Source organism: Phlebotomus papatasi, chromosome 1 (assembly GCF_024763615.1).
Source record: "Phlebotomus papatasi isolate M1 chromosome 1, Ppap_2.1, whole genome shotgun sequence".
Lineage (NCBI taxonomy): Eukaryota > Metazoa > Arthropoda > Insecta > Diptera > Psychodidae > Phlebotomus > Phlebotomus papatasi.
Window position 1 is genome coordinate 70,519,989 of NC_077222.1, and position 13,528 is coordinate 70,533,516.

Below are 13,528 nucleotides of genomic sequence, written 5' to 3' on the forward strand. Positions count from 1 at the left end.
CCAAGCAACACTTTCAGAAGAAAGAATAAAAAAAATCAATTTGTATTTAAAATATTACATTTCAAACTTGAGACTTTGACGCTTGCATGCAACTATGCCGAATTTTGGCACACTTACCCTATGGATATTGACTTTATAAAAAGTACTCGATAGAATTTGGAAAAGAACTGAGTTTTCTTGGAGAAGATAAAACATTTAACTTGTCACTTTGTCCCAAACCTCCCCAATATGGGGCAGTATGGGACGCAAAACGGGATGTTTGGGACGCGTTTTTTCTCGCATAATTTGCATTATTGGAACACGTTAATTAATTTTAAGTAGGGTAGAGTCAGTACTTTTTCGCCAGTAAGCACTTTTTCGCCACCTACAAATAAAATCACTTTTTTAGGGAATTATGAGCTCATGGAACTACGAAATGACTATTACTTCGTTACCTCTAGTCCAACGGATCAGAAAACCATAACTGGTGCTCCACCGACTAGATTATTTGCAAGTTAATTGAAGAAATTGTCGATAAGCTGAACAGTCACCAAAAAAATATGGAGTTCTTAAGAAACTTGTCAACGCTCAGACAAATTGTCTTGCAATATTTTATGTTTTTGCAGTACAGTATTTGATATTTTTTCACTGAAAGTCACTTTGTTATTAACTAAGCTTCGCTCTAATATAATTATTTAATAATGTTTTCCAAAAAAATAAAGAAATACGGATGTGGTGAAATAGGGCTTACTTTTTTCGGTTGTGTAAGTACTTTTCGCCACTCATTTTTCCAAGCATTTTATAAGTGGCGCACCTCGCGGAATTTAGTTGAAACAGACGTAATTGTCAATTGATTTTTGTCGCAAACAAAAAATGTGCAAAAAATCGTTCGAAATACTCTAATAATTGTCTAATATAGATGTTAAATAAGAAAAGTACTGTGCAATGTACTTTTGCGGGTTTTCGAAAGCTGCTGTTTCTTAAAAATCAATTAAAAACAAGTGGCGAAAAAGTGCTTACACAGTGGCGAAAAAGTGTTTACAAAGTGGCGAAAAGTACTGAAACATGCATTGTTGCAGGAAATGTATTTTTTCAACTAGATGCCCAAAGATTCCCGGAAAGTCTCCTGGTTCATTAGAGAGACAATGCATCAAAGCACTTGTACAGAAAATTTCTTTTTATTTCGACAAAAATTGTAATAATTACAAGGGTACAAAACCTTAAGGTGGCGAAAAGGGCTTACTCTACCCTACTAGATAAAAAATATTTCTAATAGAAATAAAACTGTTTAATTTTTTTTCATTACTTAGAAATTAATATCAATTTAATTTGTACAGTAGAGTCATTTATTGTCAATCAATTATTCAAAGTATTTTCTTCTTATTTTCCATCTACCTTTCTTTGCTTTTTTAATTGTAAGTATTGCATTCATGATCATGAAATTCCTCACGCGAGTAGGTTTTCTTGGCAACTTTTAGTTTCGAACTCATTGATGGATTCCTGTTTGATTTTACGACAACTGCATGTTACCTATTTTATCGTCATTTCTCTGAAAAAGCTCTCGTTTTACCATTTCTGGAGAATTTGTGAGAATTGTAGAGGATATTGCTCGAGAAATTTTTGAGAAAATACTTTTTAACGAGATTGAGCAAAGGTCGAATATCCTCTAGTGAGTAAATTATTTATTATCAAGACATTGATGGTTTAATTGTTCCTGTAGACAACTCGTAAGTTAAATCAGCATTTATCGTAACTTCCTTTTGACAACTTTTCAGGAGACGAAATTTTCAGTTCAGCTTTATTTTTCTTAAAAATGAGCCCAGAATGCGATAGTTTTGAGACAAAATAATAAAAGTGGCACTAATAAACTGTAAGTTAACTCGAGAAAATCTTTATAAAATGATTTAAAAGCTGAGATATTTAGAGATATGTTCGATTAAACCCAATAAGATTTTATCGTAACTTCAATCGTTTATAAAGCCGTAACTTCTAATGTATGGAGATTTTGGAAGTTACGACAATTTTCAAAAATGCATTATATCAATTTCAATGACTTTAGTGATAATAAGAACCTTTATTTGGCTAAATTAATCCATTAAACTTTTATCCCTGTCCCTAAAAGCTGTTATTTCATAAATTTTATTGCATAAACTTTTTGCGCCACGTCGCTTGTTTTGTTTTGAATTAATGACAGATGGATAGGGATTTTTTCTTACTTTTTTTCACACAAATATTGAATTAAAATTATTTCATGTTACACTATTCGCATTGTCTTCCGATATTTGGAAGACTTTATAAACGGTGTATTGAGAAATATTGCAATTTTGCTGCAAATTACAAGCCACGCAAACGAGCAAAAGAACTTACGGCAAATGCTGATTACTGAAAATGTTGTATAGAAATTTGTCGTAACTTCCCCAAAAATTGAAGTTACGACAAATTCTGATAAATTTTTCTTAATTAAGGGCACTTACGATAATTGTTGTTTAAAATAATTTTTAATGGGCTTATAAAAGTTTCTTTTCCTCAAGTGCGTTTAATAAAGAAAATTACGCAGATTCTAAATATGTATAAATCTCAAAATCGCAAAAATGAAGTTACGACAAATGCTGAATTAACTGACGAACTGCTCAACTGGTAAACTTTGCACAAGAGGAAGATTTCCAGTAGAAACTGGGCATTATTCTCCATTTTGACAATAAACAATTGCAAACCACCTACAATCTTGTCGAAAATCAACGTCCCATTCAACCCCTTTCAGGTGTCCCAAACATCCCCGCGGGTAATTTTGGTATCTAAAACCTTTGAGGAAAAAACAAGAGCGTGTAATCTCTGAAACTTTTATAAAAATATGTTCCCAGATTATACTGCTAGCTAATGAGATAAAAAAGTTTTGATTATATATCGCTGATATAAAATACAAAGAGCAAAATTTAGAAATCAAAAAATACAATTTTTAAGAAAGTGTTCATAGAATTAAAACAATAAAACTGAGGATATCCATTCTTTTAGTCAGGATACATCTTAATATTTTTTTACGATTGAGTAGTGGTTAAATCCCATTTATTTCAATAATTAATAAAAAAATCGCCTTGTCCCACACTACCCCTGTCCCAAACCTCCCCGGTCTCCCCTACACCACTTCCAGACACTTCCACAATTTATATAGAAGAGCTCTTCACACTTCCAGCATTTCGAAAAACTCCCGAAAAAGCTGCAATACTTCCGGCACTTCTTACACTCCCATGCAATTCTCATACTTAGAAATCAATAATTTATTTAATATTATGAAAAATCTATTTAAAAAAAAATCACAAGAAATTTATTTCTACGTATATTTTTTTTTTAATATTTTGCTTATATTTTTAATTTCTTGCAGCAGATATTCTTCAAATTAAAAATCGAATTGAAAATCATTCTTCAAATTTTTATTTTTTTCATGCCTGTAATTCATAAATATTATTTATGCATTTCAAAAACAAATTTATTTAATATTGTATCAAAAATAATTGTTTTCCAAAAGTTGACCATTTTTTATCGGCTAAAAGTTTCTTGTTACGTTAGTTGCTCTGAAAAATAGATCATCCGACTGACTTTATTTTCGGACACTCCCACTTCCAAAGACTTCCAAGCACTTCATTTTCAGTTGTACACCACTTCTGACCCTAATATCTCCCCCTTGTCATAATGTATAGTAAGGTTTAGCTTGAATAAACTGGTGGTTCAGTAACCCCCTAATCTTGCTTGGCTACCACTAAGATGCCACAAAACATGCAAAAAATATTTTATATTTTTCAAAAGGAACGCAAATCATATTTTTGAGACTTATACGGGCTTCAGATCTAAGACTTAGCCATATGGCTTAACTTCTCTAATTTCTTATCAATCAAGATTTCTTGGAAAATTATCACTTAAGATTGGAGAACATAGGCAAGTGATTTATTAAATTTTGAAAAGGCAATAAAATTTATTACAACTTTGAATTTCGAGATCATCGGGAACTGGACTAAACCTTAGGTCTAAAGCCGGTCTTAGGGTAACTGTTCCAAATTTCGTCCAGTTTGTAATTTCGGTCACTTCTTTTGTTCCTCAAATTTCCATTAATTTTTATTTTTTTCAAACTCTAGATATTAAACAATGCAAAAAAAACAAAAAAAAAATGTCCCTCTTACGAACGAGATGATGTGAAGGAGACTTTAGAATTCCGGAAGGGCAAGAAACTAACTATGAGGATCAAGGTGGCCGATATTTTACCCAAATTAAACCTTATATTCATTTTAAAATGTATTAAATATAATTTAAAAACACTCTTGAAAGAGAAGTAACAAAAAATTCCAATTTGTATTAAAAATATTACGTTTCAAACGTAAGACTTTGACGTTTATATGCAACGCCGAAATTTGGTACGTTTACCCTACCCTTACTTCGTTAAAAATGATTTAAAACAAATATTTGAGAAAAAATCTGTCATTTTTTCAGATAACTTTCATAAATTCGACTTTTACTATTTTATGATGCTGGCACTCCTTTTCAAATTGAATGAAATTCATTCGATTGAAATTCTACCTTTTACTATTTCAAAGACAAATCCAGATTTAATTGTCCCTTTCAAAGACAAAAGACAATCATATACGATTTTTGCTTTGAAAGAATGAGGGGTAAAATTTCAATCGATTTGTTTTCACTCAATTGAAAAGGTGAGCTAACGCTATCATTGCTCAATTTTAATTTTTTAGGTATCTCATTCTTTTTTGGCCTAAAGGTTAAAATAAAAAGTGTTTAAGCTAGCATCAAGCCATTGCAGTCTGAGATTCAGAATAGAGACTTATGAAGAGATCGGGTTGTGGCTAAGTCCAAAAATTTGGAGACTTAAGCAGTCTTCAGATGCGATGAGGTTAGGCCACACATAACCTCAATATTCTTATACTAACTTAAAAAAACATTTAAGTCTAATATAGCTTTATTTATTTGTTTTTAATATCAAAATGTTGTATTTTAAATTTTGAAATATTATTAATTCAAATTTGAAACATTCCTGTATTATTTTTTCTTTATCTATAATTAAATTTACCAAAAATCAGCTTTAGCACTATTAAAAGCGAAAGAAATAATTAGAATCGCTTTAAGATATCTGCTCAAACGAAAACAAGTCATAAAATATAATTTTTAAACTGTATACTTTGTTACGTATTTTTGTATCACATTTAAAATTGCGTATTTAATATAATAATATGGAAGTTTTCCAAACCCGAGGAAACACGTTACGGAAATTTTTAAAACAAGTGGAATAACTAGACTAAGATAAGTTTAAAAAAAAATGAGTCTAGTTGTTTTTGACTTTTGTAGAGAAGGAAAACTTCCATAAAGGCGATAAAAGCATTTAATTTTTTTTAACAAGTTTTATATAAATGTGCACAACTTTTTAAACTTTTTTCAATTGCTTAAAAAATGGGTGGTAAAGCGTCTAAGCTTTTTGTGAAGTGTTCGAATTCATGCTGTAGATCTAGATGCTATGTCCCATAAAAAAATTTTAAAGTTCTTGAGAGAGGTACAATTCATAGGGAGGGAAAAACGTCGTTCTCATACTACTAGTTTGAGTATTTCACAAAGTTCGTTTTTCCACTTTAACGTTTTTCATTTCATCGACTTAAATTGATTCTTATTTAAAATAGCGCACATGTATTTTTATCATATAATTCTGAATAAAAAAATAGTTATTGATTCTTAATGGTTTTATAACTGATTCATCGGTTGAAAAATCAAAATTATGGAGAGGTTTTGTTTTACTTTTGAAAGTAAAAGCCTGTTATTACACTGAGAAGAATATACCGGTGTGCGATTAACATTTTTTTCATAACTTTAACACTTTTTAGGTGTAAAAATATATCAACATTTTTTAATGTTGATTTTACAACTTTCTAAGGGTAAAATTAACATGAAAAAGGGTAACTTTGACCCATAATACTCCTAAAAAGCACAATATTTACACCGATTTCGGATCAATACTGCAGGGTAAAATAAACATTTCCGGAATGTTATTTTAGCTTTTTCGAATTTCTCTCAGTGTAGGAATGATTCAAAAGTACTTTCCTAAATTTTAAAATTTTCTTAAAAATACCTTAGAAGCATAAGTGCAACAGATATGTTAGAATAAAAATTATTTATCGGTTCATTAACGATACTTTCATAGTCCTAATGAACTTTACGAACTTATTGTGGGTCTTCTGCAACGGATAGTACATTGGACCCTCTTTAATCTTAGTCTCACACATTTCAGTTCATATTTGGTTGAAATTGGTTTAAGAATAGTCAGGATTACCAAGACATTCCTATCATTGCGAAATCTTCCGAATCCGTTGGAAAGAGGTCAAAATATACAGAAAAAACATTTCGTAAAATTGTTCGTAAATGTTTGTGATTTCCTATTGGGGACTTAGGGTAAGTGTGCCAAATTTCGGCATAGTTGCGTGCAAGCGTCAAAGTCTCAAGTTTGAAATGTAATATTTTAAATACAAATTGATTTTTTTATTCTCTCTTCTGAAAGAGTGTTGCTTGGAACCTTGTAAAGAGTTTACTGTCTTTATTTACTCTAAAATCATTCTTAATACATTTTAAAATGAATAAAAATATAGACATAGTTTTGGTGCCCTATTTCGGCCACCTTCATTTTCATAGTTCCTTGCCCTTCGGGAATTCTTCCAATATCTTTTTCATGTCATCTCGTTTGTCGAAGCTACATTTTTTGTTATTCTTTTGCATTGTATAATCTCTATAGAGTACGTAAAATTTAAAAGTTTATGGAAATTCGAGGAACAAAAAAGGTGGCCGAAATTGCAATCTGGCCGGAATTTGGCACACTTACCCTACGAAAATTTGGAAAACTTACCCTGGTAAATCGTGATCATGATCACTTGACGACCATTTTTTGTTCTCTTACAAACATTTGTCCAAAGTTTTATCAGGCAATGAAGAATGTACGAGCAATTTTTGTTGAAAAAGTACAAACTTTTACGAACTTTTTTGTGGATTATTCGCCTTACGAGCATTTCGTAACTCCCCAGTAGGAATTCACAAACATTTACAAACAATTTTACGATTTTTTTTTTCTGTGTAAGGTAGTTTCGCATTAGTGCTTAAGGGCAGAATCACATTGACAATAAAATGCTCGCCGTAGTCTCACCGTATTTCTTTAATTTACGCATTTTCATTTCAATTCTTACGCAAATTTTCCATTACCGTATTACCTTATCTCACACACGGTGGCACTAGGTGAAAATAATATAAGAAAATTGAAGAAATAAAACGAAAATTCGATAAACGGTGAGCAAAAAAACTGTAAGAGAAATTAATCGTAGTTTTTTTGCTCACCGTTTATCGCATTTTCGTTTTATTTTTTCAATTTTCTTATATTATTTTCACCTAGTGTCATCGAGTATGAGATAAGGTAATACGGTAATGGAAAATTTGCGTAAGAATTGTAATGAAAATGCGTAAATTAACGAAATACGGTGTGAATTTTACTGTCAATGTGATTCTGCCCTAATCCTTTAAGGACGAGAGGGTCAAAAATTGGGGGTAAAATAAAATCATTTTTCTGCCTTTTTAGACCAAGACACAACTTTAGACGGCCGTAGGAAAAAATCATTTTTGTGTTACCGTACATAATAAAATATTTTTATAGAAATGGTGACTGTCGAATCATTTCTTTGTTAAAAAGGATTCAACAGTTTTTTTCGTGTTGTATAAATTTCGTATAAACTGTAGTTATCGATTTATTACCGATTAATATATAATTAAAATCCGTTCAGACTTGTTAGGGGTTTTATAACTTTTCTAACAGTAAGTTGCCCAAATCGGTTGAAAAATAGTAATTCTAGAACATTTTTAACCTTTTACCTTTTTGACAGTCAAAACCTTAAGTTAAGATTGATTCTACCGCTAGAAACAATTAAAGAAAGTACGGTTTTTTAAATAAGTAAGGAGGTTGGAAATGAAGGTTATGTGATTGATCCGTAAATTGATTTATGGAGGAGTCCTAAAAAGATCCCTAGGCGTTATTTCAAACTGTTTGATCTCTAGCTTTGTTGACAGACGAATCAGACGGATAAACAGTATTGCACCATTTCGTCGATTCCATCAATCGTTGTCGTATCTGCATTTCTTTCGTGTCAGCTTTTCACGCAAGAGGAGATGTCTGTATCTTTCTGAAAAATCTTCTGATTCGGAAAGATATGTTGAAAAATTTAGTCTCCAGGAAATGCAAGCAATAAAATGATTTTTATGAAATAGAAACGTGATAAAATTAATGATCCCGAATTCTGTGATATTTATTACTTAACATCTTTCAATTTATTATAGCTCCATTGCAAAAGCATTTTGAATTCTTTTCTCGTGACGTTCGTGAGTTTTGGGATGCCATTCGCTTATCAGCTTTAAAATTTTATTTTGTAGACTGTGTATAAGATTTGTTTTTCTTACCTTATTCTACCAACCATCGCAACACGAAACAAGCTGCTTTATCACAAATATACTGAGATATGTATGAGATAAAAAATTGAATCAAAAATCTCGGCGGAAAACAATTTTTTTTCGTATAATTTTCCATTTCTATTTGCCAAATGGTTCAAGAATTTTTACAAGAAAGAAAAAAAGCATAAATTGACTTTCTTTTTAGATTTGAAACTTGACTATTTTCTTCCTCTGTAAAAAAAGCACTTTTTTTTGGGTGATATTAAATTTAGCAATGTCAGATTGTTCAAAAATATCTTTTACGTGTCTAGGTCAATAACACTTTATTGTCAGGGGACTGGTTTATTTTTTTATTTATATCCGTTGATTAGGAAACTTTTTTATGAAATAAGTTTTTATATAATGTTCACAATAGACACATAACACATAACGCTGTTTTTTCATGCTGAAAAAATTTGTATGAAATTAAATGCCCATAATAAAAACAAGGTCCCCTTATTTCAGATTGGTTTTGCTAAAAGTTTGTTTTATGTTTTACTATATGATTATGTAGCTGTAGCTACATAGTGTCTACCTACAGAAAAAAATAGTAAACATTCAAGTGATATGGAGTACATGAGAACATGAAGCTTTCAAAACTTTTTTTTTTGCTCAGTAAAACTTTTAATTTAAAGTGAAAAGCTTGTGGTGCAAATGAGTAATTTTCTCTTTGCTCTATCTCATCTCTTCTTCACTAGAATTTCACCTCGAACACCTGTGACACAAAATGATCCACTTGGCGCACTAAATGACGATGACCAGGAAATTTCCGTGACTCCACAGACAAAAAATGTGGATGGGGATGAGGAAAGAGATTCATCGTGCAATAACAACAATACAATGTATACGGATCAACCAATTTTGTTCAAGGGACACAGAAGTGCCACTTTTGATGAATCAACACAGCTCAACAAGAGTATGCATAGGTCTGAGACAATGCCAGCGGCCTCGGTGACATCGAGTTTGGCGAGTTTGGGATCATCACTGAAGTTTAGCTTTGGGTAATTAAGAGTCACTGCTATTTTACCCCGAAGTCACTTTTTTTCCTTCCTTTTGTGCTGTATATTCATATATTTTTTTTATCCTTGTGCGTTTGTTGAGAAAGCAGCATGATGTTCTCACACTTTTTAGCTGTGATTCTTTACAGTCAGTGGTTTCCTCCTTCTAAAGTGAAACGCGACCTTGTCCGAAATTGCTTAAAGGGGTTTCCTGAACAAAAGGACAAAAATAGCTATATTTGCGATTTTTTGGAAGAGTTTCCTCAATTTTTTCGCATATTCTTATACATATTTAAAAATGTTTAAATATTTTTTTCACTAAAAAAATATCGTAAAATGTTGAACTAATTAAGATTTCATCGGAATGCCTCGTCAAAGCAGTATCTAATTAGTGGAAAATTTGCAGCTTGTAATTCTTGCTGTAATCCAAGGAAATTTCGATTTTCCTGAGTATTTCATAGCTGAACTAAGAAGAACTGAAGAAAATCATTAAATTAGAACTTTTATTCATGGTTTAAAAAACGAGTTTTGTGAAAGACAAACGTGTTAAAAAAAAGTTCAAGAATCATTCAATTTAACTGAAAGAGAATTTAATTCCTGAAGAGAATTTCAATTGAAAAAAAGGAGTGGCAAAGCGTCCCAGGCTTTGCAAAATGTTCGAACTCGTGACTTAGATGCTATACCTCAAAAGTACTTTCGCATCATTTAGCGTTTACCGGTACTTAACCGATTTGAATCGATACATAAATCACTCAAAAGATCCCGCACAATAGTTTTAAGAGTAATAGAATTGATTTTCGGACAAAAAATAGTTATCAGTTAATAACCGGTTAATTATCAGTTCACAACCGATTTGAACCGATAACGAATCGGTTGAATGAATTTAACTGAATGTCAGAAAAAAACTTAGTTATCTGTTCAGGCTTGTCAGGAATTCCAAGACCTTTTTAACGAGCCCATACGTAATACCATTTTACCATTTTTTGGCATTGGAAAACCGTTTTTAGGAATGATTCATCGGTATTTTCGTATATTAACGAAATGTCTACTTGGTTTATAGGGTGTTTCAAAAAGAAAAATAATTGGCACTAGTCTTAGGATACTCTACGTGATGAAATAAGAAAGTTTTTCTTCGGCGACCATATGATCAGACGCTGTTTAGAGGTACCTAAACGTCCCTCTAATGTACAGGGTGGCTGAAAAAAATGCAACAAACTAAGCGCTATATTATTCTCATTTTTTTGTTCAACTTTTTTGAAATAAAGAAAAAATGGTAGTAAATACATCAAAATTTTAGAATATTATCGATTTTGTGCAATACGATCTTATTTTGACTTAATTATGGCCTTAAGTTTGTTAAAAGTGCTATCGCAGTTTGCACGAATGTCAGCCTTCTGAATGTCCTGCTATACACCAGGAAAGGCTGCCTTCAGCTCTTAGACACTTTGCAACTTTTTAGTCCTAACCTTCACCAACAAAATGCCTTTTTTTTGGAGAAGTCAAAGCATTTTTCATCCAAGAATCGTTGAGGTCATAGTGCTCCCAAAATGAAGTTCGAAACATTTTTTTTTGGCAAATCTTGTTCGGAGCGTTATGTCTACGACGTTGTCGAGTCTTGATCGAACTTCCATTACTTCTTACTAAAATTTTTGTTTGTCCACGACTCCAACACTCCTTCCAGGACAATTTCTAGAAACACATTGGCAATCGTTTTGACGGTATAGCCTAAAAACCCCAGTGGAAAGCGATAATTTGTCTTTTAAGGAAGTCCAGAGTCCAGACCTTCAAATAGGTGGTCCTTGACTTCCGATGGTCATTCGAACCATTATCGTATGAACTTTCCTTCAGATAGATTCAATCATTTTGTTTGCACATCAATTGCTCAATTGAAATTTTTTCTTATCAGAAAAAATGACATTCTGGAACTGAACATGAACGTGCAAGCGAATTTATTCCGTCGTCGATCGAGCATAACTTCTTTATGAGGATCGACGATGTCTCTTCCTTTTCAGGATTTTTAAGGCTTCATATAGAGGTTCTTTAACAATATTTCGTTTGTCTGCAGATGTGACGCAGATTTTGTTCAATTTGTTTCTTCACTTTAAGGACGATGACTAGCGATGGAGCAATTTTTCTAGACCTCCACCAAAGCATTTCAAAATGCTACTAGTATTTCTGTACCAAGTTATGTTTCGAAAAACGGAAAGTTTAATTACATTCATGGTTTTGAAGAGCCCTAACTATTGCTGCTTCCGCATTTCCTGCAAAATATAGCGATATTAAATTGTCACGTTTGAGTTCCATTACGGTTTAATAAAAAAGTTTTACAAAATATTATCGAAAATGTTTTTGTAGGCTTTTAGCCAATAAAATGTACTAGGATAAGTGTGCCAAATTTCGGCATAATTGCATATAAGCACCAAAGTCCTAAGTTTGAAATGCAATAATTTTAATTCATATTGATATTTTTTGTTACTTTTCGGGAAGGTTGTGTGGAACCTTGAAAACTAGTTTATCATCATTGTTTTCCTTAAATTACTTCCTAAAATATTGAAAAATTAATAATAATATGGGCCGAAATTACACTCAAAGTGGCCGAAATTAGAAGCTGGCCGAAATTTGGCACATTTCCCCTACCACTATGCAAAATATGAAGCCTCTGTCACCAGTAGTTTGACAGCTATGCACTCTGAAAGTTGTTGCATTTTTTTTCAGCCACCCTGTAGAACACTTTCTACTTAGAAAAAATAACATTTCAATTTTCAATTAGTTGATTGACCAAACTTCTTTAAAATTAGGGTATTTGGCCTTTCTTAGGCCTTTGACCTTGATGGCGGTTTTTTCGGTGAAAGGTGTCGTCTAAGGACGAAATGTTCGGTTGGACTACCTCCAAAATATTTTCTAAAATGAACGAAATCGCGAGGGCCAATTTTGAGATAAGTCGAAAAATCATGCTTTTGAAGACGATGGAAGGGGTGGGACTGGGAGGTGACTTAGATAAGTTAGTTCGCTAGAGCATGTTGACTTGTGGGGGGGTCGTCGAAGATCGGAAGTCGATATCTCTTATGGTTTGAAATGAAAGCCAAGATGGTGAGAAGTTGAAAAAAGTGGATTGTGAAAACTGTTCTCTCTTGGAGTTCGATCAGTTAAAATCATACACTCAGTCCCAGGATTAAGCACATTTTCAGGACCGAAAAAAAACGCGCAAAATGGAATTACGCATCGAGAAAAATTGCATACCCGAAGGAGCTTTCTTTTGAATGAATCGGCCGTAGAACGCGTAGAACGAATTTCACGCGGAGTAAAAGTAGTTCAAACAAAAAGATTTAACTGTTTAATAGAAATGCATTAACAAACGGTACGTTTTGGCCAGAGTTCTTTAAAAAATGGTTAGAATATTTAAAAAATTTGCCCTAATAAAAGAAAGTAAAGTTTTATTCTCAAAAAAGTAGCAAAATGTTTTCAAATTCCCCGCGTCGCAACATAGAATACATTCAGGTGTATTTCAAAAATGACTTCATAAATTGACTCCCAAGGGTAGGCAAATTTGCATAATTGTATGTGCATAATTCCGTCAGGTGCATAATTCCGAAGGACTTAATGCCGGGACTTAGTGTAAAAACACATTTAAAAGCATAATAAATGCGTTGCTCTGTTACTCCGGCCGGACTCACACTCTCTTGGACGTAGTTTCAACTGATGTCGGACGTGTTCCTGAATTCCCCCTGTAGAAGTTTCAGATGTGTTTGAAACTAAAAAAAAAACAATGAAAAATCGAGTTATACTAACTTCCGTCACGTGGAGCTCTAGGACCATCTTCTATTAATTTATAACTTTGACAACGAATGATTAAACTTCCTTCTCAGGATTATCTGGTTCAACTTTGAGATTAGTTTCCTCAGCGCAATTCTGTAGCCTCAAATATCAGATCGCAATTAAATCTGCAATCATTCCAAGTATAAGCTCTTCTTGGTGGTTATCTGTAAAGAATCACAGCTACCATAAGGCTTTTATGCTCTTTCTTAAAATTTCAATTGCTTTCT

General features: G+C 32.4%; 1 protein-coding gene across 4 annotated transcripts in view; it reads left to right on the forward strand.

Annotated features, from left to right (window-relative positions):
* LOC129799868 (DENN domain-containing protein Crag) overlaps positions 1 to 13,528 on the forward strand; it is a 55,829-nt gene that overhangs the window by 21,399 nt on the left and 20,902 nt on the right. For all 4 annotated transcript variants that reach the window (XM_055844133.1, XM_055844152.1, XM_055844142.1 and 1 more), the window contains exon 6: positions 9,186 to 9,488. In XM_055844133.1, the coding sequence (XP_055700108.1) occupies positions 9,186 to 9,488 (303 nt within the window). The remainder of the gene's footprint in view (positions 1 to 9,185; positions 9,489 to 13,528) is intronic.